The 22743-nt window shown below is 49.8% G+C and overlaps 1 protein-coding gene across 1 annotated transcript in view; it reads left to right on the forward strand.

Annotated features, from left to right (window-relative positions):
• The window catches only part of ATP9A (ATPase phospholipid transporting 9A (putative)), a 132421-nt gene that overhangs the window by 36937 nt on the left and 72741 nt on the right, over positions 1 to 22743 (forward strand). The window contains 4 exon segments of the mRNA XM_030309389.1: positions 2242 to 2350; positions 17897 to 17955; positions 19093 to 19145; positions 21369 to 21486. Coding sequence (XP_030165249.1) covers positions 2242 to 2350; positions 17897 to 17955; positions 19093 to 19145; positions 21369 to 21486 — 339 coding nt within the window.

Genomic DNA, 22743 nt, shown 5'->3' on the forward strand with positions numbered 1-22743 from the left:
AGCATTTCCACCACCCTAGTCCCCGAGTGCCCCTTTCCAGTCAATCCCTCCTGAACCAGAGGGCACTGCTTTTCTGATTTCTAGCTCATAGATTGGTTTTGCTTCAGGAAATCTATTTTTGATGTGCGACTTTACAAAAGGAGGCTTAACACTTTCAGAATGGCCTGTCTGGGCACTGTCACTGCCTCTGAGTCCCTTTCCGAGCTCAGACAATCCTAGCCCTCCCTGTTAAAGCCTCTTTCTAAATATCCGTGGATCTTAAGGACCTCTGAAGTTGGATGGTTGGAATTTATTTCTGGACGACATTTGCATCTCTGAGCAAAAGCATTTTCTAGCCTAAGGGATGGCAGGTCCTTTGGGTTTAATGGGAACTGTGTGTTGGGGGGGGCGGGGCAGGGGGAGTAGATGGGATAACTTAGGAGGCGGTATTTATTTGCAGCAGGGAGGTCACGGCTCCTGTCTTTGTATGCGTGCACACTTTCCATTAACATCAGTGGAATTTCGCTAGGCCCACGCAGCAAGGGATAGGAACGGGAACATTTGCGAAAAACAAACAGCAAACACCTGGGTTCTGGCCCAGAACAACGACCCGGCGGCGTGGGGGGGGGGGGGGCACCCGTTCTGCAGACTGGGTCTGTGCCCTGCCACCACAGGCTTCCTCTCACCTCCGGCTCTAGAGCTCTCATTCTGGAATGTCCCAGTCTTGCTCTGGATTGGAAAGACAAACGAGCCCTTGGAGAAGTCCCACAAAGCAGCGCATCTCTGGCTAGATTTACATAAGAGATTTAAAGTCCTTTGAATGGAAGTTCATCTATTTCACAGGATAAACAATATAAAAATGAAATCCCCAAAGAATCACGGCTGCTAACCTTCAGGGCGATGGTGCTTTCTGTATTAAAAAAAAAAAGGCTTGGGCGCCTGGGTGGCGCAGTCGGTTGGGCGTCCGACTTCAGCCAGGTCACGATCTCGCGGTCCGTGAGTTCGAGCTCCGCGTCAGGCTCTGGGCTGATGGCTCGGAGCCTGGAGCCTGTTTCCGATTCTGTGTCTCCCTCTCTCTCTGCCCCTCCCCCGTTCATGCTCTGTCTCTCTCTGTCCCAAAAATAAATAAACGTTGAAAAAAAAAATTAAAAAAAAAAAGGCTTGAAAAGGAGAGATGACAAGGGTATTTTGTAAGAAAAATGAACGAATGCTCTTGCCTTTATTGACACAAGAGGAGGAATCTGGATGGAAATAGATTTCCTGTTACGGCTGACTCACACCCCAGCCCCCGCCAAATTTTTTATGAGTTGAGGTACCTGACCTGGGAAAGGTCGGGCAGTTTCAGTGTTCTTTTTATTAGCTGCTATTTATGCAATTGATACTTCGATGTGTTTTCTTTTTTTTTTTTTCAATATATGAAATTTATTATCAAATTGGTTTCCATACAACACCCAGTGCTCGTCCCTCAATGTGTTTTCTTTAGAAGGATTGAAAGCGTTACAGAGAAGACTGGAGTCCCTTTCGGCCCTTCCCTCTCCCTCCCGTCCTTTCCTTGTGTAGGAATCTAGCCACTGGTTAAGGAAATTGGAAACTCTTTGCAGACTGTGGTCATTGCGGTTGGTGCTTGTATGCACGGGGTTACATTGTATGTGGTGAAGAGTTGATGTCCCTACTTGGGAGGTCAGTGCAAAAGTGATGGCTCTCACTCTTCTTAACTGGTCCGGGTGTGCTCTGTGTTGTTGGCTGATCTCCTTTGCACGTTTCTCTGGACGCTGAACGATGCGGCTGTTAAGGGCAAGGACTCCGGAGCCAGTGTCCTGCCTGTCACTTAGGAGCTTTGTGTCCTTGGCAAGATTACTCAACCTTTCTGTGCCTCAGAGCCCTCATGTCCGCAGTGGTAAGAGCAGGGTTGTTGTGGGGCCGTGACACCCCTCCAGTAACGTCCGCTGGATGAGGTACAGATGTCACCAGGTGCCATCGCTCGGCCACTGCCTGTGGACCGACCACCTTCTTGACTCTTAGAAACCCTGCCGTGGTGGTGGGTAGGGATGCCCCCGTCTGTGTGCGTCAGCCAGTGTTTCCCCAGGGTATGTGTGAAGGAAGGAGTCAGAGAAGTGGGCTTGCCGGGGCAGGTGCATTTGGGGCGGTTGGCAGGACCCGCCCTCCTGCTGTCCCGTGTGGCCTCTGGCCTTGTCTGTCCCCAGCACCAGGAGAGGGAAGTCGCTTTCCGCGGGGCTCACCCTCTCTCCCCTGTCTCTGCAGGGCTTCGTGCTGGCCGTCACTGTCATCCGAGAGGCGGTGGAGGAGATCCGATGTTACGTACGCGACAGAGAAGTCAACTGCCAGATCTTCAGCCGGCTCACAGCCAGAGGTCAGCCTCCCTCCCGGCTCCCCCAGGGCCGCGGACAGTCGGGGAGCAGAGGTCAAGGCCAGGGGCCGGCGGGTGTGTGGACACCGCGTGGCGGGACAGTCACTCGGCTGCTGGCACCCGGGAGGCCAGCGTGTGCCCGGGGCCTGGAGGGACTCAGGCTGCCCCCTGTAGGCTGCCACGGGTCTCTCTTGCAGCCTGGCCTGTGGCTGACTTGTGCATCAGGCTGGATTTAAACCCCATTCGTTGGGCAGCCTCCTCTGGCTGACCCTGTCCCCCTGCTGGCTGAGGAGGGAGGGAGGGAGGGAGGGAGGGGCCCCTCTTGTCCGTGCTGAGGTTGCAGGTTGCGGAGGCTAGGAGGCTCTCCTACGTATTTCCGGGGAGCCCGGCTTTGAAAGATACTCTTTCAACATTACGAAACTAATGCCACAACTTTGCAACATTAGTTTTTTTAAGTGGGCGCCAGATTTATAGCTGCATCTCTGAGGATTCTGTTGAGGGGCATCTTATAAATCCTCCAACTTGGGGCACCTGGGTGGCTCAGTCGGTTGAGCCCCCGACCTCAGCCCAGGTCATGAGCTCATGGTTGGTGGGTTCAAGCCCCACGCTGGGCTCTGTGCTGACAGCCTCACAGCCTGGAGCCTGCTTTGGATTCTGCATCTCCCTCTCTCTCTGCTCTTCCCTGACTCGCTCTCTGTTCGTCTCTCACAAAAATGAATAAACATTAAAACAATTAAAAAAAAATTCCTACAACTTAAGGTGGAGAGTCTGACCAAAGAAGCAACCAGATAGCCCTTAAGCACTGAATCCCTTGCAAAGCACATGCATTAAAAAAAAATTTTTTTTTCTTAATGTTTATTTATTTTTGAGAGAGAGACAGAGCGTGAGCAGGGGAGGGGCAGAGAGAGAGAGGGAGACACAGAATCTGACACTGGATCCAGGCTCCAGGCTGTCAGCACAGGGCCAGTGGATCACCAGATCATGACCTCCGCTGAAGTCAGATGCTTAACCGACTGAGCCACCCAGGCGCCCGGAGCCACATGCATTTTAAATTGGCGGAATTAAAAACAAACAAACTCCTGAATATCCCCATTGAGAACCCACCTACCGATCTAGCCAGCGTTTAACTTGTGTTTCAACTACAAATTCTACAGGAGATAACCTGTGAGGCTGTGTTCAGAAATAAGAGGCTGTTACCTAAAGTCCCTGAAGATGACAGGCCGTTCAGGGACTGATAATGTTTTAGGAGCAGCAGAGATGGATGAAAGCCGTGTTTAACCTTCGGGACGTCAAGAATTCTGAAAACCAGGAGGTAGATAGGTGTCTCAGGGAGGGTGAACTGCTTTTGATGCCTCAGTCTCCCCAAGGTGCTCACACACGGTTTCAGGGTTTTATTTTCTTTCTATTAATATTGACGGAGGAATATGTTTTGGGCTCAATTTTTTTTTTAATCCCCTGAGGGCATGAAGGTATTTTGTTTTGGTGCATTTAAATAATTTTCAGAGTTGGTGGTCTTAACATTCGGCAGGATGTCTCTGGGAGAAGTGGGGGGTGCAGCGTTGGCATGAAAATGCTTTATTATGGCTAAACTACTGTATTTAGGACATCTTGCTGCCTAAAGAAAGAAAACCCAGTGTCGTCTTTGCAAAGGCAGGTGGCTTGGGCTTTCCACGTGGGTAATCAGAAGACCCCTCCGCAGGGTGTTTTTTGTGGCCCGTGTATATTAAATCCTCCCTTAATAACATATTCTGACTATAACATTTAAAATGCTAGGCAACCGACAAAAGCCCCATTGGAGAGGGTGCTGTGGGTCTATTTAGGTGGATTCCGTTCATTCATCTGTCCCAGCTCCAAACCTTCTTTGGTCCTTTTCATATTGCAATTGCGTCTCCCGTGAATGATTTTTCTGCCCTCCCCTGCAGATTCCCTTCTCGCCTCCTCCTTTAGCTTCACTCACTTCTTGAAAAGATCTTTAGGAGAATTGGCAGATGGCTCCAGCATTAAACACTTGTCTTCCTTTGTTGGTCTCCTTTTGTGGTTTCTGTTGTCATGCCAATGCAGCCCTGGGGGAAACCGAGCAGAGTTCTGAACACTGACCCAGCCCCTGCTTGGCCATTTGTTCTGAAAGCCCCCCCCCCCCCCCAAAGCACTGAAGAAACTGTCAGCTCAGAAAGTGATGGAGGTGAGTATAGTTACTTGACGCGCTTTAGTGGGGAGGCGGGGAGCAGAGTGTGAACGCCCAACTGGAAGATTTCAGAGAGAGGAAGAGAAAGAAAGCTTTCTTCACCTTCCTGTCTAGTTACTTACTATTTTCTTGAGTGAGGCTTTTCACCAAGATCTTCGTTTAGTAAATTCAAAAGCAAAATGAAACAAGCGTGTGTGTGTGTGTCCATGCAGAGCTCTTTTCTTTTGTATCCCATGATGTCTTTAAAAATGTATTTTTCGGGGCGCCTGGGTGGCGCAGTCGGTTAAGCGTCCGACTTCAGCCAGGTCACGATCTTGCGTTCCGTGAGTTCGAGCCCCGCGTCAGGCTCTGGGCTGATGGCTCAGAGCCTGGAGCCTGTTTCCGATTCTGTGTCTCCCTCTCTCTCTGCCCCTCCCCCGTTCATGCTCTGTCTCTCTCTGTCCCAAAAATAAATAAAAAAAACATTGAAAAAAAAAATTAAAAAAAAATGTATTTTTCAACACCGTTTTTAGACTTGAGACACAGCTAGAAGCCAAAATATCAAGTCCTTGATCCCTGGATTATACGGGCCGCGTCATTTACCTACATTCTGATATCACTTCCTGATTAACGATAGCAGTACTTGTGCCGATTGAGTTGAAAACATTTTTTGGGAACAATGTCTAACGAGAAACAAAGTTACAAACTTCTGTGGTTGACTCCAATACACTCCTCACCGCGCGTACATCAGTTGTTAACATTTTGCCATATTTGCTTTTTAATACTCTCGCTCTTAAGTCGTTAGAGTTAAGTCGCAGACATCATTCCCTTTACTCCTAAGTACTTCCGTGTTTAATTCCTAGCGGGGCATTTCTCTTACGTAACACAGTACAGTTGTCAAAATCGGGAAATTTAACAGTGGCGCGTTACTATTAATCTACAGCCCTTACTCAAAATTTGCCATTTGTTCCTAAAATGTCCTGGTCCCCCCCCCCCCCCCCCGCCACCCCCCAGCATCTAAAATGCCGTTTTTAACAGCATTTTTTTTTTCTTCTGGTACAGAAACCTGTACAGAGTTGCCAGTGACATTTACTTGTCCTTGCTCCTTATCTCCTCTAGTCTGGCACGTATCCCAGGTTTTCTTTGATACAACATTGACATTTTTGAAAAGGCCCGGCCAGGGGCACCTGGATGGTTTGGTCGGTTAAGCGTCCAACTTCCGCTCGGGTCATGATCTCACTGTTCCCAGTTCTCGAGTTTGAGCTCCGCATCAGGCTCTGTGCTGACCGCTCAGAGCCTGGAGCCTGCTTCGGATTCTGTGTCTCCTTCTCTCCCCGACCCTCTCCTCAGACTCCGCCTTTCTCTCTCTCATATATAAATAGACATTAAAATTTTTTTTTTTTTTTTTTTTTTTAAAAGGACCGGCCTGGGGCGCCTGGGTGGTTCAGCCGGTTAAGCGGCCGACTTCGGCTCAGGTCATGATCTCGCGGTCCGTGAGTTCGAGCCCCACGTCGGGCTCTGTGCTGACAGTGTGGAGCCTGCTTGGGATTCTCTCTCTCTCCCTCCCTCTCTCCCTCCCTCCCTCTCTCTCTCTCTCTCTCTCTCTCTCTCAAAATAAATAAATAAACTTAAAAAATGAAACTAATAATTACACTTTAGGTGTGGGAGTGGGGTGGCCGTCAAGGAACGTCCCCTTTCTTCACCACAGCGTTCCTGGTTCTGAGCACAGTGTATGACAGTTGAAGAAAGTAGTGTTTCTGAGCCTCGATTCAGGAGTCCTGCTTCCCCCTACGCTCTGCTCCGTGGGCACATCCTTAACCTGTCAGTACATCGGGGGTAATAACAGTGCCCTACCTTATCAGAGTTGCTCTAGATACAACTCCTGTACGAGAAGAATCGAACACCGTGCCCGGGATTTGGTGTGTGTTCAAGAAAGGCAGTGTTGATGGTATTGTGGCAGAGGCCCGTTAAATGTTGGTGGGTGTGAATAAATAAATGGAAGTATGAGCCAGGGGCCACGGGAGGGCCCATCAGGGAGGAGGTGATAGGTGTTCTCAGAAGAGGTGACCTTCATCGTAAGTCTTACAGGGTGGAAGAGAGCGGGACTGGCTGCGTGATTTGTGGTACATCGTGCAAAATGAACACATGGGGCCCTTGTTCAAAAATTTAAGAATTTAAGGGGGCGCCTGGGTAGCTCGGTTGGTTGAGCGTCCAACTTTTGATTTCGTCTCAGGTCCTAATCTCACGGTTCTTGGGTTCGAGCCCTGCGTCGGCCTCCGTGCTGACAGTGTAGAGCCTGCTTGGAACACTCTCTCTGTCTCTCTCTCTGTCGTTCTCAAAATAAGTAAAATAAACTTATAAAGGAAATTAAGAATTTCAAGATGGCAGCAGGTGAGCACGAAACCAAGAACAGGACCCTTCTGAGCACGCGGCCCCGTGCTAGTTCCCAGATCACACAGGCACAGAGAGGCCGTGGTGAAGTCTTCCTTCCAAAGGCCACAGGTGAGATGTGGGTGGGATACATACCCCAGGTTCTGGCTGCATCTTGTCCATCTTGTTCTTCCCATTTAGGCTGTATTTCCTGAGTTTCCCTCCTGGGAAAACAGAGGAGAAGATCATGTAGGCCAGTGAGGGCCTGGAAACTGTGGGAAAGCCCATCCTATGGTCTGGGAATCCACGGATAAGGCACGCTACAGGGAGAAGTTGGTGTTGGAAGTGTTTGGAAAATACTGTCCGGGGCACCTGGGCAGGTCAGTCGGTTGAGCGTCTGACTCTTGGTTTCGGCTCAGGTCACGATCTCAGGATTGGTGGGTTCGAGCCCCTGCGTCAGGCTCTGTGCTGCCGATGCGGAGCCTGCTTGGGATTCTGTCTCTCTCCCTCGCTCTCTCCCCCTCCCCCGGTCTCACCCTCTCAAAAATAAACTTTAAAATTGCAACTCTTTACAAAAAAAAGAAAAAAACACTGTTGACGTTGGAAAGCAGTAGAAAAAAATGAGCGATGACCCACCGAAAGCCAGCTACGTGTTGAAGCAGGTCTAGGGTGTAATTTCTCAGACAGGGTGGGATTCTATGGGATATACCAGTCCTAGAAAGCGAGCAGTGGGGGGGGGGGGGGGGGGCGGGGCGCCTGGGTGGCTCAGTCGGTTGGGCGTCCGACTTCGGCTCAGGTCACGATCTCAGGATTGGTGGGTTCGAGCCCCTGCGTCAGGCTCTGTGCTGCCGATGCGGAGCCTGCTTGGGATTCTGTCTCTCTCCCTCGCTCTCTCCCCCTCCCCCGGTCTCACCCTCTCAAAAATAAGCTTTAAAATTGCAACTCTTTACAAAAAAAAGAAAAAAACACTGTTGACGTTGGAAAGCAGTAGAAAAAAATGAGCGATGACCCACCGAAAGCCAGCTACGTGTTGAAGCAGGTCTAGGGTGTAATTTCTCAGACAGGGTGGGATTCTATGGGATATACCAGTCCTAGAAAGCGAGCAGTGGGGGGGGGGGGGGGGGGGGGGGGGGGGCGGGGCGCCTGGGTGGCTCAGTCGGTTGGGCGTCCGACTGCGGCTCAGGTCACGATCTCACGGTCCGTGGGTTCGAGCCCCGCGTCGGGCTCTGTGCTGCCGATGCGGAGCCTGCTTGGGATTCTGTCTCTCTCCCTCGCTCTCTCCCCCTCCCCCGGTCTCACCCTCTCAAAAATAAACTTTAAAATTGCAACTCTTTACAAAAAAAAGAAAAAAACACTGTTGACGTTGGAAAGCAGTAGAAAAAAATGAGCGATGACCCACCGAAAGCCAGCTACGTGTTGAAGCAGGTCTAGGGTGTAATTTCTCAGACAGGGTGGGATTCTATGGGATATACCAGTCCTAGAAAGCGAGCAGTGGGGGGGGGGGGGGGGGGGGCGGGGCGCCTGGGTGGCTCAGTCGGTTGGGCGTCCGACTGCGGCTCAGGTCACGATCTCACGGTCCGTGGGTTCGAGCCCCGCGTCGGGCTCTGGGCTGCCGATGCGGAGCCTGCTTGGGATTCTGTCTCTCTCCCTCGCTCTCTCCCCCTCCCCCGGTCTCACCCTCTCAAAAATAAACTTTAAAATTGCAACTCTTTACAAAAAAAGAAAAAAACACTGTTGACGTTGGAAAGCAGTAGAAAAAAATGAGCGATGACCCACCGAAAGCCAGCTACGTGTTGAAGCAGGTCTAGGGTGTAATTTCTCAGACAGGGTGGGATTCTATGGGATATACCAGTCCTAGAAAGCGAGCAGTGGGGGGGGGGGGGGGGGGGCGGGGCTCCTGGGTGGCTCAGTCGGTTGGGCGTCCGACTGCGGCTCAGGTCGTGATCTCACCGCACCGTCCGTGGGTTCGAGCCCCGCGTCGGGCTCTGGGCTGACGGCTCGGAGCCTGGAGCCCGCCTCGGATTCTGGGTCTCCCTCTCTCTCTGCCCCTCCCCCGCTCGTGCTCTGCCTCCGTCTCTCAACAGCCAGGTGGCTTTTACAGATGGGAGCAGCAGCTAGTTAAGGGCAGGACTGTGACTTGAAGCCCGGCTTGTCCGAACGCACGTCCGTGGCCTGTGGGTCTAGGCACCTACTGTGTGCCAGGAGCTGCGGGCAGCACCTTCACCCAGGGTATCTCAACCGTAGCTACGACATTCAGCCTTTATACATACGCTACAGAAGCGCTCTCAGATTTAAAGAAATTCCACACACGTTTGTGAGTCCAAAGGGACTTGTTACCCCAGCACCCTCATTCCAAGGCGGACACACTCGTTAGACAAAGCTGGTGGAAACCCAGTACGGCTCACACTTTGGGATAGATAAGCATTTCTTCTCCTCCTTGAAATATGCGTTTGCAGCGTGATCGGAGACTGGAGGGAGGTTCTTGTGAGTTGAGGGGTCTCCTCTAACAGCATTCGGTGGCACTGTCATCCCAAAGCCAAAGAAGAAGGGGGCTTGAAGTGGTAGCCGACTCGGCAAAACTTCTTTTTGTTACTGGAAGGGTGTGGGTTGGGTGGGGAGGGAATAATAAGTAAAGGGATTATTTCTTTTTCCTTGTGTCTTGCTCAAACCAAAAGTCGAAATCTGGGGGGTGGAGTGCTTCGCCTCGATGATCCCGGGTGCTGAGGGCAGTGGATTTCTTTGCATTTTCATGAGATCTTCAGCCAGGAATGTTTGCCCAGACTAACCTGTGATCAGGGGCTAAGTGAGGCACACGGATAATTAGCTTTGAAAGAAAGTGCAAACGGAGGCACAATGAATACAGTTGCCGGATGCTTCTTTCCTGCTGGGGACATCTGGGCATGCCTCGAGCCAGAAGCCATAAGCTGGAAGTCTATGTGAAATGGAGGGAATCCGCCTTTCTTCAGTTCTGGGGTATATGTATGGTGTTAAAACCCAGCTGCTACCTTTCATCTTCCCCATTTCTTTCCAGATAGTTCTGGAAAGGGTCTCTTCACCCTTTCCTAGTGATAGAATAACCTCAGGGTCTCACTTCTGCTTAAGAGTGACATCTTTTTTTTTTCCAGTTTATTTCAGAATCCGCTTTGGACTGTTAGTTAGTATTGTGGTTCATGTGACTGAATTTTGAGGTCAAAGGATATACGTGTCTTTCTTTTTGGCATTTGTATTCCGTTGAAGTTTATCAGGAGAAGGTACGACGATATAGGGAAGATGCATTCATTAATGGAGAGTTGTTTCGCTCGTGGGTAGTTAACTAAATGGGAACTTCGTGTTCCCAAACCCAAGTACTGTTCGTGTTTTTCATAGTATAAACTCTGTTCAGGCATGGGAGAACACTAAGCTATGTTTTATACTTTTAAAAAATTTTAATTGTATTTTCCTCAAGTTTCAGATGTTTATTAATCCATGCAAACCCCAACACAATACACCAACATGCTTTCGTGCGTTTATAATGTTTATTTATTTTTGAGAGGGGGAGACAGAGTGTGAGCAGGGGAGGGGCACAGAGAGAGAGATACACACATACACAGAATCCAAGCAGGCTCCAGGCCTGAGCTGCTGGCGCAGAGCCCGACATGGGGCTCGAACTCATGAACCATGAGATCATGACCTGAGCCGAGGTCGGACGCTTAACCGATTGATCCACCCAGGCACCCTGATTTTGTGCATTTAGAGGGGAAATATTTCCTGGGTGAGTGGAAAATGGTGTGGAGGGTTTCTGGGAGACCTCCATTGTAAGCAGCTTTATAGCGAGACGGCCCTTCTCCAGTTTGCTGTAATGTGCAGTCACTGAGCAGAACCTTGTATTGACCATTGGGACCCCGTTTCCCCCAGGGCTCTGGGTTACTCCTCCTATCCCTGCTGACGTCTGGATTGAACAGTCCCAGGCACGAGACATACAGCACTGCCCTAATCCAGTAAATGCCAAGAGGGGGATCAAGTTCTGAGGCTTCTTGGCCTGACCGAGATCTGGCGGGACACAGCTGTGGCAGGGGCCAGAAGAAGAGATCACATCCGCACGGCCTGGCGCTAAGTAGTCCCTGCACCCAGGATCAACAGACACCCGTTTTATACTTTTTTGAGAGAAGAGAATTACAGTGAATGGTCTTTTTTTTTAATTTTTTTTTTTAACGTTTATTTATTTTTGAGACAGAGAGAGACAGAGATGAACGGGGGAGGGGCAGAGAGAGAGGGAGACACAGAATCGGAAACAGGCTCCAGGCTCTGAGCTGTCAGCACAGAGCCCGACGCGGGGCTCGAACTCACAGACCGTGAGATCGTGACCTGAGCCGAAGTCGGACGCTTAACCGACCAAGCCACCCAGGCGCCCCAGTGAATGGTCTTTTTGATAGTAACCACAGCAAAAGTACCACAAAAGTCCTTGACTGAAGATCTGAAATCCAGTTTGGGAAGCAAAGTATTCCCCTGCCCAAGCCTTCCTCATGAAGACCCAAAGCATTCGCTTTTACAAGTCTTATTTAAAACACATCTTGCCAGACACTTTTCTCACACCGTTCTCTGAGACATGCCAAGGGATTTCAGACCCGTGGGTTTCTTCGCTTTTTCAAAGCGCTCAACTTCTCTTTACTGCAAATCGTTGATGAACTCATCTGTTGTTTAATTAAAAAAGCCAAAAAAAGGGGCGCCTGGGGGGCTCAGTCGGTTAAGCCTCTGACTTCAGCTCAGGTCATGATCTCACGGTTCGTGGGTTCGAGCCCCGCATCCGGCTCTGTGCTGACAGCTCAGAGCCTGGAGCCTGTTTCAGATTCTGTGTCTCCCTCTCTCTGCCCCTTCCCCACTCGTGCTCTGTCTCCCTCCGTCTCAAAAATAAATAAACATTAAAAAAATTAAAAAAAAAAAAGCCAAACAAAATAAAACAAAAAACCTGAAAACAATCTCATATACACATTAAGGTGTTATCTTTCCCAAAAGATAATCGCCCTGACGCTGGGGTGTTGTTGTTCTGCTTCTTCATTATTGGGCACCAGAAGCAGGGAGGACCATTTATATATTTATTTTAAAACCTCTATATTTATTTTATGCCTCTGTTGGGCATAAACTTGTTACATTTAAGCTTCAGCCTTTTTTTTTTTTTTTTAAGTTCCCGCTATTTTAGACGAAGGCCCTAGGAAGTGGCCATGGAATTTATAATAATGCTTTTCAACCCTTTGCCTGTTTTCAAATAACAGTCTTTTCTTAGGCTCTGGGGAATGCGGACAACTCTCCCGGATTATGAAAATTTCAGCTTTAAACCTGTGAACTCTGCCGGGTCTGCAGAGGCGTTTTAATGTCAACCCCAGGAAATTTACAACTCATCACTGTCACAGAGTGTGAGTTCAAGAGTAATACGTTAACTGGGGTCGGTGTGTGGAGATGCGGCTACGAAAGCGATCCATATCCTGCATGCACAATGGAAAATCAAAGCAGGGCTGGAGGTGTTCGGGGTCAAAACATAGGCCCACACATGCTCGTGCCCCGGAATTTATTTTTAAGAAATTTCTTTTTTTTGCGGGCCGTTCTGCAGTTTGACTGAATTGTCATTTGCTTGTTTGGACTCCAGGGAAACATCTGGTTTCTCCCTGCAGTGTAGACAAACTGGTCTTATTCTGAAGCTGTCACCCATGAAAAGCACGGTTTGGGCTCAATAGCTTGGCTTATGAAAGGCTTGGGGTCCATCTCTACAGAAATAAACAGCTCTTGTAATTGGAATTTTGTTCCCTGTTATAAACTCTGGCCCCGAGGTGACTTGGGTAAAGTGTCGAAAGCTGAAAGGGATAAATTTATTTTATAGAAGGCATTTAATGATTTAGGATGTGGCCAGCAGACAGTTTCCCACTTAACCTTTGTAAAAATCTCTTACCCAACTTCTGTAAAGTTTCTGCAAACGTATCTAAAAATCCCAGAGGCTGGAGGTGGGAGGCTGGGTGTGAGGAGAACCAGAAGAGGAGAGTGGTCTGGGAAGGGGGAAGTTCTGGGCCTTCAGTTCTCAGAACGGGGCCAGGTTTTCCTGTACGCTGTGCACCAAAGAGGTTACTAGGTGTTTTTAGTTTTGTAGTTCGCTGCAGGAGTGGCTACGTTGTTTGTGGGAACCGGAGCAAAATGAAAATGCAGGACTCCTTGTTGAAAAGTTAAGAATTTTAACTTGATAACTGGTCTTTCATTCACTCAAGGGTGTGGGGGGGGGGTGCCTGTGTAAACACACGGGTTGCACACCCCCGGGGCTGGCTCTCCTTCCGCCTTAGGAACCTCAGGGAAGATGAGAGAAAAAAGGGAAGTACCTGTGTCTGCTAACTTCTCGGTGGGGTGTTGGGGAGGGTGTCTTCTTCCAGGCAGAGAAGGGGCGGTAGGAGCTGTCCTGCTGTCTTCGGAGACATGTAGTAATCCTTGGAGATGTGCCATTTGTATTTCCCATATTTCTTTATTTTTATTTTTTAATGTTTATTCATTTTGGAGAGACAGAGAACATGAGTCAGGGAGGGGGAGAGAGAGGGAGACACAGAATCAGAAGCAGGCTCCAGGCTCTGAGCTGTCAGCACGGGGCCCGATGTGGGGCTCGAACTCATGATGAACCATGAGATCGTGACCTGAGCCAAAGTCGGACGCTTAACTGCTTCCTTCCTTCCTTCCTTCCTTCCTTCCTTCCTTCCTTCCTTCCTTCCTTCCTTCCTTCCTTCCTTCCTTCCTTCCCTCCCTCCCTCCCTCCCTCCCTCCCTCCCTCCCTCCCTCCCTCCCTTTCCATTTGAAGGTTTTTTTCATCGTGTGAGTTAATCCCAGCCCCCAGTGCCTGGCTAGTTGATCTCATTTTGTCCCCATTTCCCCCCTCATTTCCCTCCCCCGCCCCGGCCGTGGCAGCAGCAGCAGCCGGGGCCACCTCGAGCTCCTTTTGTCCCTCCGCAGCCAGCTGTGGGGCGTGGCTGATGGAAAGCCCAGTAACCATTGGAACATACACACTGGTATCTGCTTTCCCTTCTCTTTTATTCCTGCCCCCTTTTCTCCTTTTGGTTTTATGTCTGTCCTCATTCAGAATACACAAATGGCAGTATGGAAAGGGAAGTCCAAATTTATGGTCAAGACTGCACGATTAGCTCTAGAGAGTGGGAGGCTGAGGATAGCCCTTCGTTGAAGCTGCAAGGTTCCCCCCACCCCCCAATGCTGAAATGCTAATGAGGGAGCCACCGCGAAGGTTTCCAAGTGGCTTCCGCTGGTCCCTTCCCCTGACGGTGGATGACAGACAGAGTAGAAGAGCTTGTCTCAAGGATCTGCTGGCCGGCCTTAGGCAGAGACTTCTCGGCATGCACAGCGGATTAAAAGGGGTTTTTGTTGAGGTGGAGCAGATGGACAGGGAGAGGCAGGGTTCACATTAGCTGATCATAAATCAGGACTCTGTCGTAGAAGGAAAGATCTGGGTCTGGTCACTTAAAAGTTTGAGCTAATTTAATTTGTTGTTCTTTTTTTTCTTATTGGAAGAGCCCCTCCTGCTTATAAACAGACAGACAAAAAAATCACTGTGAAGAATTTAGAAAGCATACGTGCTGGAGAAAGGGATAAATTCCCTATGTCTCCAGAAAGAATCACCATCCACCCTTCCAGCATAACCCTCCTGATTTTGTCCTCCATCCTGCCGTCATCCACACATACACGTGTATAGTTATTATTTAATAAGACTTGAGATGCACGTTCCTCTTTGAGTTACACGTAAAAGAAGATTTGTAGCTAGGTCTCCAACTTTGGAACACGGGCTCCGTGATCGTTTGGGTCAGTCCGCCGGCTTAAATTTTAGTAATAAAACCAGAGACAATGTGTAAATTTATGTTTGGGAAAGCCGGGGCAAGCTCAGGTGAAGGAAAAGTTCATTGGCACAGAGGGCCATGTTGAATTTATGATCTTCCTTCCTTCAAGCAACGCCTTGGTAAACTCCCCAGGAAGAAAAGGGCGACTCTGCCTATTTTTCCTGTTGCCCCCTGGTGGGACCAGAAGAAATGTTCAGGCAGGAAAAGAATTCTGCACTTTGGACTATCTTTCCCCCCATTTCTAATGCTCTGACTCTTGTGTGTGTTTTTAAATTCTTCTAATGTTGTATTTATTTTTGAGAGAGAAAGACACACACACACACACACACACACACACACACACACACACACACACACACAGTATGAGTGGGGCAGGGGCAGAGAGAGTGGGAGACCCAGAATCTGAAGCAGCCTCCAGGCTCCGAGCCGTCAGCACAGATTCCAACACGGGCAGGGCTCGAACTCAGTCTGTGAGATCATGACCTGAGCCGAAGTCAGACGCTTAACCCAGTGAGCCACCCAGGCGCCCCTCTGACTCTTTGGATTTTGGTGGAAATCTTCTATTCCCTCTGCAGATGTCTCGACATAATGAACGCTTGAGGCTGTGGGTCTCTCTCACAGCGTGCTGGCCCAGCGTGCTAGGGCTCAGGCCCACGAACTGAATTTAGGCCTGTGTTTTGAGAAAATGAGGCACATTAAACACTGATGTGAGATGAGTGAGATGCCCACGCTGGAAGAGTCTAGAAGGCCCTCAGAGCAACTGACGGCCCAGCTCATCGCCACTTGCTACGTTCTGTCTAGAAGTTCTTATTAGTGTTTGTATGCTTTCCTTTTTTAGTGCCGGTGCTGTTACCATGATGAAATTTAATTAAACACAAGAACTAATGAAAATGAAACCCTGTGGAACCTCCTTGAAAAAGTTGTTTCCATAGCGATAACTTGGAATGGTCTGGAAAGCCTTGATCGTGGTGGATAATTATTACAAAGACACGCTGAATTGTGTGAAAAGTAGAAAATGCTGTGAAAAACTGTAGAAGTCTCGAGTCGTACGCTTAGATGACCTCGTCAGTGTCTTTTAAGTTCTTCTCAAAACTAGCAGAGCTCAAACGAGTGAGCGAATGCGCCTCCTTCGTGAGCGCCGGGCGTTTGTTGAGCGAACAGGGAGGGAGGAACAGCCGAGTGATTCCCCTTCAACTTTTGCTCTGGGTGCTGGGGAAAATGATACTTCCCCTGCAGAGGACTGAGAGCCATTCCTGTCATTTCCTTTCTCCCTCGGCTGATCTGATCGTTTGTGAGTTAAATGGGCTTTTTACAAAAGGCCAAAGACTCGAAGATTTTAATGTGTGAGAATGTGCCCCGCCCCCAGAATCTAGGCCCGTCTCCTCTCCGGACTTGTTCTTAGGACCACCCGGCCCCGACCAGCCCTTCAGCCTTTGTGTCTTGCCGGTCCCTGCCTCCCATGCGGCGCTTCTGGTCTCGCTGAAGGAGGTGCAGCCTGCCACTACACGCGCGTGTGGGCAGCTGACACGCACACTCTCTCCAATCTCGTGCCTTCTGCTCCTGGGTTACTGGTCGCCAGTGTCCATCATCTGGCCATTTTCCGTCTCACCTCTTGTGCACCTCCCTGAGCCCCTCCCACCCGATTATTATTTGCCCATCGCCTCCTTCCCTCCGCTAGACCATGCGTTCCGTGGATCCCCACCTGCGCATGACCTGGCATACAGCAGGCGTTCCATAAATGCTGCTGGAATGTTGAATGCATGATCAAGGGGCTTCTGTGTGCACACTGGGCTCCCCTGCATCATTTCACACACTATTTAGCACTAACAGCATCTGTCTGACTCTCTTTCTCACCCGCTCATGGGTTTGCAAACTATAGCCCAGGGGACAAATCCAGCCCCCCACCTTTTTTTTTTTTTTAATTTTTTTTTTTAACGTTTATTTATTTTTGAGACAGAGAGAGAGAGAGCATGAACGGGGGAGGGTCAGAGAGAGGGCGATGCAGAATCCGAAGCAGGCTCCAGGCTCTGAGCTGTCAGCACAGAGCCCGACGCGGGGCTCGAACTCACGGACCGTGAGATCATGACCTGAGCCGAAGTCCGCCGCTCAACCGACTGAGCCACCCAGGCGCCCGTGTTTTTTTTTTTTTTTTTTTTGGTGTGGGCTGGGAGCTAAGAATGGTTTTTAGCCTTTGGTGGGGAACAGTCGTTGGCCCAGTGGGGAACCGAAACTGTTCACTGCCGTGGTCTCCACCAGCACGTTTGTTGACTCCTGGAGACCAAGCTTTTTTTTTTCTAGGATAAGGGGACTGTCTTGCATCTTTGAATTCCCATAGCATAGCACTCAGTACATGTGTTTTTGGTGGGGGGGGGGGGGGGGGTTGAACTGAACTCACTTCTTTTTTTTTTGGTATTTTTTATTCACCCTTTGGAGTCAGGTGGTGGTGTGAATCCTGGCTCTGACCTGTTCTCACCGTGAGACTAGGGGTTTGGATATGGTGTAGGTCTGAGCCTTTTTTCTTCCTCTGAAAACTTCAGACAATAATCCCTGTTTCTGAGGGCTGTCGTGAGGGTAAAAGGAGCTGTCACTCTGTCAGCATTTGTACAGTGCTTAGCACAGGATTGGTGTTTAATGTGAGCTGTTACTGTTTATCCAGACGTCCAGCGAAAGTTGTGTAGTCTGAACATCATCACATAAGCAAAATATCTAGCAATTGCAAATCTAAAAAAATAAATCGGTCATTTTCAGTTGGCCCCAAATTCTTTCTAGGGGTGTTGAAAATTAAGAGTTGACCTTCTGTCTGTGGATCCGACTCTTCATTTTCTTCCCCATTTCTGTGCTGTGTTTTGTTTTGTTTTGGGGCCGAATGAATGTCACGGTGCTGACTTAGGAAAGCTTATGTGGCACCGGTGAGGCAGAAGGCCTCAAGTGAGGGGTGAGTTATTCCGGGGCTCGAAGGGGTGGGGACTCACTCCTCGAGCAGCCCCCGCAGCAGGTGAATCTCTCCGAAGAGGGGCAGGCAGTGTTGATGAGGTGGGCTGGGCAGGGGAGGCACGTACTTCTGGGTGTATGACATTGACTTTGCAGGCTAGTGGGCACTCTGCAAAGGCGTGAGGAGTTGAAATGCATTCATACGTGATGTATCTTGGATGTCTTTCTTCGCAGGGACGGTGAAAGTGAAGAGCTCCAATATCCAGGTTGGAGACCTTATCATCGTTGAAAAGGTGGGTGGGGTCTCGCAGTTTGTGACCAGGCTGCCGTGTGGGTTTGGTGGCAATGTGGGAAGTCATTGCCAGTTCACAAGCCCAACCATGTGGATTTGTGTATCTCGTAGACTAACTGAATGCAGGCTTTGGGGGATTTTTCTCCTCTAGCTTTGCCTGGGGAGGAAAACGTTTTTCCCCATGAGACGTACGTATAAAATACTTTTTCAAGGTTTATGTGGTTGGTTAGCCAGAATTTCTCCTTATAAACTCAAGTACAAATTTTTTTTTTTTTATGTTGATCTATTTTTCAGAGAGTGTGAGTGGGGGAGGGGCAGAGAGAGAGGGAGACACAGAATCCAAAGCAGGCTCCAGGCCCTGAGCTGATGGCACAGAGCCCGACAAGGGGCTCGAACTCACGGACTACGGAGATCGTGACCTGAGCCAAAGTTGAACGCTTAACCGTCTGAGCCACCCAGGCTCCCCTAAGTTTTGATTTCCTATTTGCTGCATCTGTTTTTTTTTTTTTTTAACTTACTACAAAATCTTTCCTAGAAGTCTGCTTGCTGAGTAAGCACGTAAAAATATTGGTCATTTACCATTTGAGCAGTTTTAGCTTGCATTTTGTGACATACGCATAGTACTTTTCTGTTGTTTTGTGGGGAGATGGGGTTAAGTGTAATATGAGAACGGTAAGGAGGCCAGAAAACACATTTTTTAAAAATAGCACCCTTAATAAATGTTTGTAACTTTGGCAAACATCTCTTTTTAAAAGCTGTCTTTTTGGAAGGGAAGGTAGCAGGTCTGGGGGTGGCCCTGGAGAGTCTTGGAATAATATTTGATCGGAATGGGATCGTACTGTAACTGGTTTCTGTAGGAAGTGAACTGTGCTCTTTTAAAAGGATTAAATCCAAGAACTCAAAGTCGATTTGAGGTAAAGTGAAGCTCTAGGGGATTAGGAAAGTAACAGCAGCATGCAAGATTTTTCAGATTCAAAACCAAATAAATCCCCAAATCTGTCTGGGACAAAGGCAGAAACTTCAATGAGGCTGTGGGTTTCTGGCCCCCTCCCCACCGAGAGGGGCCGGGTTGGGGGGGGGGGGGCGGAAACCCCACACGTGGGCATTCACAGTAACAGTCTTTCTTTTCATTACGCAGAACCAGCGGGTCCCTGCTGACATGATCTTCCTGAGGACATCGGAAAAAAAACGGTAAACATCTGGGATCAATTTTGAAAATAACCATTAACCTTTCAGTGGTAATTTGGCAAAATAATCATTTGAAAATGGAACAGAAGTAGATGACCGTTTTGGAGCCATGGAGGCAAATCAAAAACATCTCTTTTAATAGAGCAGTCTTTAAAAACAAAACAAAACAAAAAACCAAAACGTTCTTGGGGCTCACAGCTCAATAGATTTATTAGATCATCACAACGATACAATTAGTCGGGCCCACGCTGAGTCACAGCTGGTGAAGTCGCGCACACGGTGGCCGTGATTTTCCTTTCTGGGCTGCTATGTTAGGCTCAACTTCAGGGGTTGGCGGGATAAGGAAGTGTGTCCAACATGCAGAAGCAAACAGAAATCCTCTCTCTTCGGAGGAAATGCCAGGAGAAGTGTGACGGTAGAGAAACGGGGGAGAGAGGTAGGTGGCCTTTCTGGCCCTTTGCTCATGAGTGGCGGGGCCGTGCCTCCCCTCACCCATCAGCTTATTTGTTATCACAGCCCACTGGGGCCTGAGGGAGCTGCTCCAGCCTCTTAAGGAGACCCCGCTGGGGGCAGTTCTTTCCCGGTGGGGCCGACACCACCATGGCCTGCCCACCCACCCATCTGTTGACTCTAATCTCCTTTTTATTTTTTGTTACTTAAGCCGTTGCGAGGAAATGTTGTGGCTGTTTTTCTCTTGCCTACAGGCACAATCAGATCTTCGAACATCTGAAAAAAAAAGTCCCCTTATATTCCTGAGGTGGCTGCAGTCTATTTTATTATCAATCAAATAAAAGTATAGATGAAATTTTACACTACTCATATATTTAAAAAGCCCAGAGGTGGGGTAGAAGGCACTAGATTGAAAGTCTTTCTTTGAAATCTGCAGCTGTGTCCTCCGTTGGCTCTTATGTCGTTGTCAGTGAAGATAGACCATTATGGGTTGGGGCCCCTGAAATGTATCCCCCCCCCACTCCCCGAAAAAGAAAAAATTAGACGTGTTTTTTCTTTTTTCTTATTTGTCTTTATTTTATTTTATTTTATTTATTTCATTTCATTTCATTTCATTTCATTTCATTTTATTTTATTTTATTTTTGAGAGAGAAAGAGAGAGAGAGACAGAGACAGACAGAGAGCGGGGGAGGGGCAGAGAGACACAGAGACAGATCCGAAGCAGGCTCCAGGCTCTGAGCTGTCAACACAGAGCCCGATGTGGGGCTCAAACCCACCAACTATGAGATAATGACCTGAGCCAAGGTTTGATGCTTAACCGACTGAGCCACCCAGGTGCCCCCCTTTTTTCTTTTTTTAAAGTTTATTTATTTTGAGAGAGAGAGAGAGAGAGAGAGAGAGAGAGAGAGAGAGCATGAGTGGGGGAGGGACAGAGAAAGAGGGAAAGAGAGAGAGTCCTAAGCAGGCTCTGTGCTGTCAGTGAAGAGCCTGACTTGGGGCTCGAACTCATGAACTGTGAGATCACAATCTGAGCCGAAACCAAGAGTCGGATGCTTAACCGACTGAGCCTCTCAGAGGCCCCTAGATGTGCTTCTCCTTAAGTGTCCAGAGGTGTTGGCCAGTGTCCACGAATTCAGTGCATCCGGGGTCTGATGAATACACAGCTAACCCATTGCTGAGACTTGCACGCCAGACTGAAATAGGCGTTCACGGGCCAGTAGGAACCAGTGCGGGTCCGCTCGTAGCGCCTTCTGTGTTCCGAGCCGTCTGGCAGGATCAGCCGTCGAGTCTTCCTCACGTGAGGCTGCTGCTGCTGTGTCCATGTTCACCGTCAGGGAACCCGAGGCTGTCTAAGCCTCGGCGGCTTCCCAAGGGCGTGCTGCTGGTACATGGTGCCTCTGGTCTGGTTTCCAGGCAGCTGGCTCCTGATGAGTGTAGACGACTCTGCCTAGAGTGGCCCGAGGTGCCAGCTGTGTCATGCCAGCCACCATGCTGGGGGCTCGGTCACCCCCAGGTCCTTACAGCAACCTCCCGAGGTCTGCGTTTCTCCCCGTTTTCCAGACAGGGCCTGCCGGTGTTTATTTAGCAAGGTCAAGGAGCTGGCCCAGGTTCCTGCTTGGGGCGGATGGTGGAGTGAGGATTTGAACCCAGATCTCCGGACGCGAGAGCTTACAGGGGAAGTGGGAAACGGGGCGTTCGTCTTCCCTTTGGTTGCTGGCCACTGGTGGGATTTTTACGAAGGCCAGAGCGGGAACTACGCAGAGCTGCCCGGGGTAGACGGCGCCCACCTTCTTCCACAGGGTCGTGCTTCCTGCGGACGGACCAGCTGGACGGCGAGACCGACTGGAAACTGCGGCTCCCCGTGGCCTGCGCACAGAGGCTCCCCACCGCGGCCGTGAGTAGCTTTCCCGCAGAAACACAGCCTGGCAACCGTGTCCTTGCAGGGCCAGCCAGCTCGGGGGGGTGGGGGGGGTGCACGTAGATCAGTGTGTGGGGTGTCACTTGTGAAGGGGGGCTGACAGGGTGGGGGCCGGGGGGGGCCCCGAGCACCTGTTCTTTTGAGTTACGTGGCTGTGTGAAGCACAGCGGGGAGCTCTTTTTTAAGTTTTTTGAGAGAGAAAGAGAGAGTGGGGGAGGGGCAGAGAGAGAGAGGGAGGGGGAGAGAGAGAGGGAGGGAGGGAGGGAGGGAGGGAATCAGGGAATCCCAAGCAGGCTCCACACTGTCAGCGCAGAGCCCGACGCGGGGCTCGAGCTCGTGAACCGCGAGATCATGACCTGAGCCAAAATCAAGAGTCGGACACTTAACTGACTGAGCCGCCCAAGGGCCCCATAGCTCAGAATCTTAAGAAGCCCCGACAAGGTACTTAGCCTAAAACTAGAAGGGAAGGCAGGTGTATCATTTCTCTGCTCAGCGCCTCTCGTCTTACTGAGAACCCTCCCTTCAGCCCTTGCTGTTGTCCTCAGGCCCCACGTCCTCTGTCTCAGTGCCGGAGCCCCACCCTCGGCCTGGGTGCTCTGCCCGTCAGTGCCTTCTCCCTCATGATCAGGCGTCCTCTGCCTCTGAGTGTTTGCCCTTGCTGTTTCCTACACCGGGGGCAGTCAGACCCCACTGGCTGCCTGGGTGGACGTTTCCATTCTGTCCCTTGGGTTTTGTGCTCAGGTCTCCTTATCTGAGAGGCATTTTCTGACAGTTCTCTCCTTGCATTCCCACCCCACTTACTTCAAGGCGGTATCTCCGAGAGCAGAGTTCTGCCCAGTACGTTGACTGCTGAACGTCCTGTGCTTGGAACAGTGTGAGGAACAGCACAGAGAACAGCGTGTTAGCCCCATTAGCCCCACGTCACTCATGCCATGATTTGTAAAGGGAGGGGGGACAGGGAGCCAAAGAGTAAGTTTAAACATAAGCCACATAGATTGGATGTGGCCCAAGGACGAGGTTACAAAGTCACAAAACGTAATTGAAACACTCAGAGACCAACTGGTCCGAAAGGGTTAGGCAGAATGTGTAAGCTTTTCCCAGGCTAGTGGTCGGGTTCACTGTGTTCTGTGAGGAAGGAGCAGGCAGGATACAGTTCTGTGTTAACCTGCTAATAAACACGCCCACTGTCCTGATGATTTTTCATAGCCAGTGACGAGTAAGATAACACTGGTA

The sequence above is a fragment of the Lynx canadensis genome, chromosome A3 (assembly GCF_007474595.2).
Source record: "Lynx canadensis isolate LIC74 chromosome A3, mLynCan4.pri.v2, whole genome shotgun sequence".
Taxonomy (NCBI): domain Eukaryota; kingdom Metazoa; phylum Chordata; class Mammalia; order Carnivora; family Felidae; genus Lynx; species Lynx canadensis.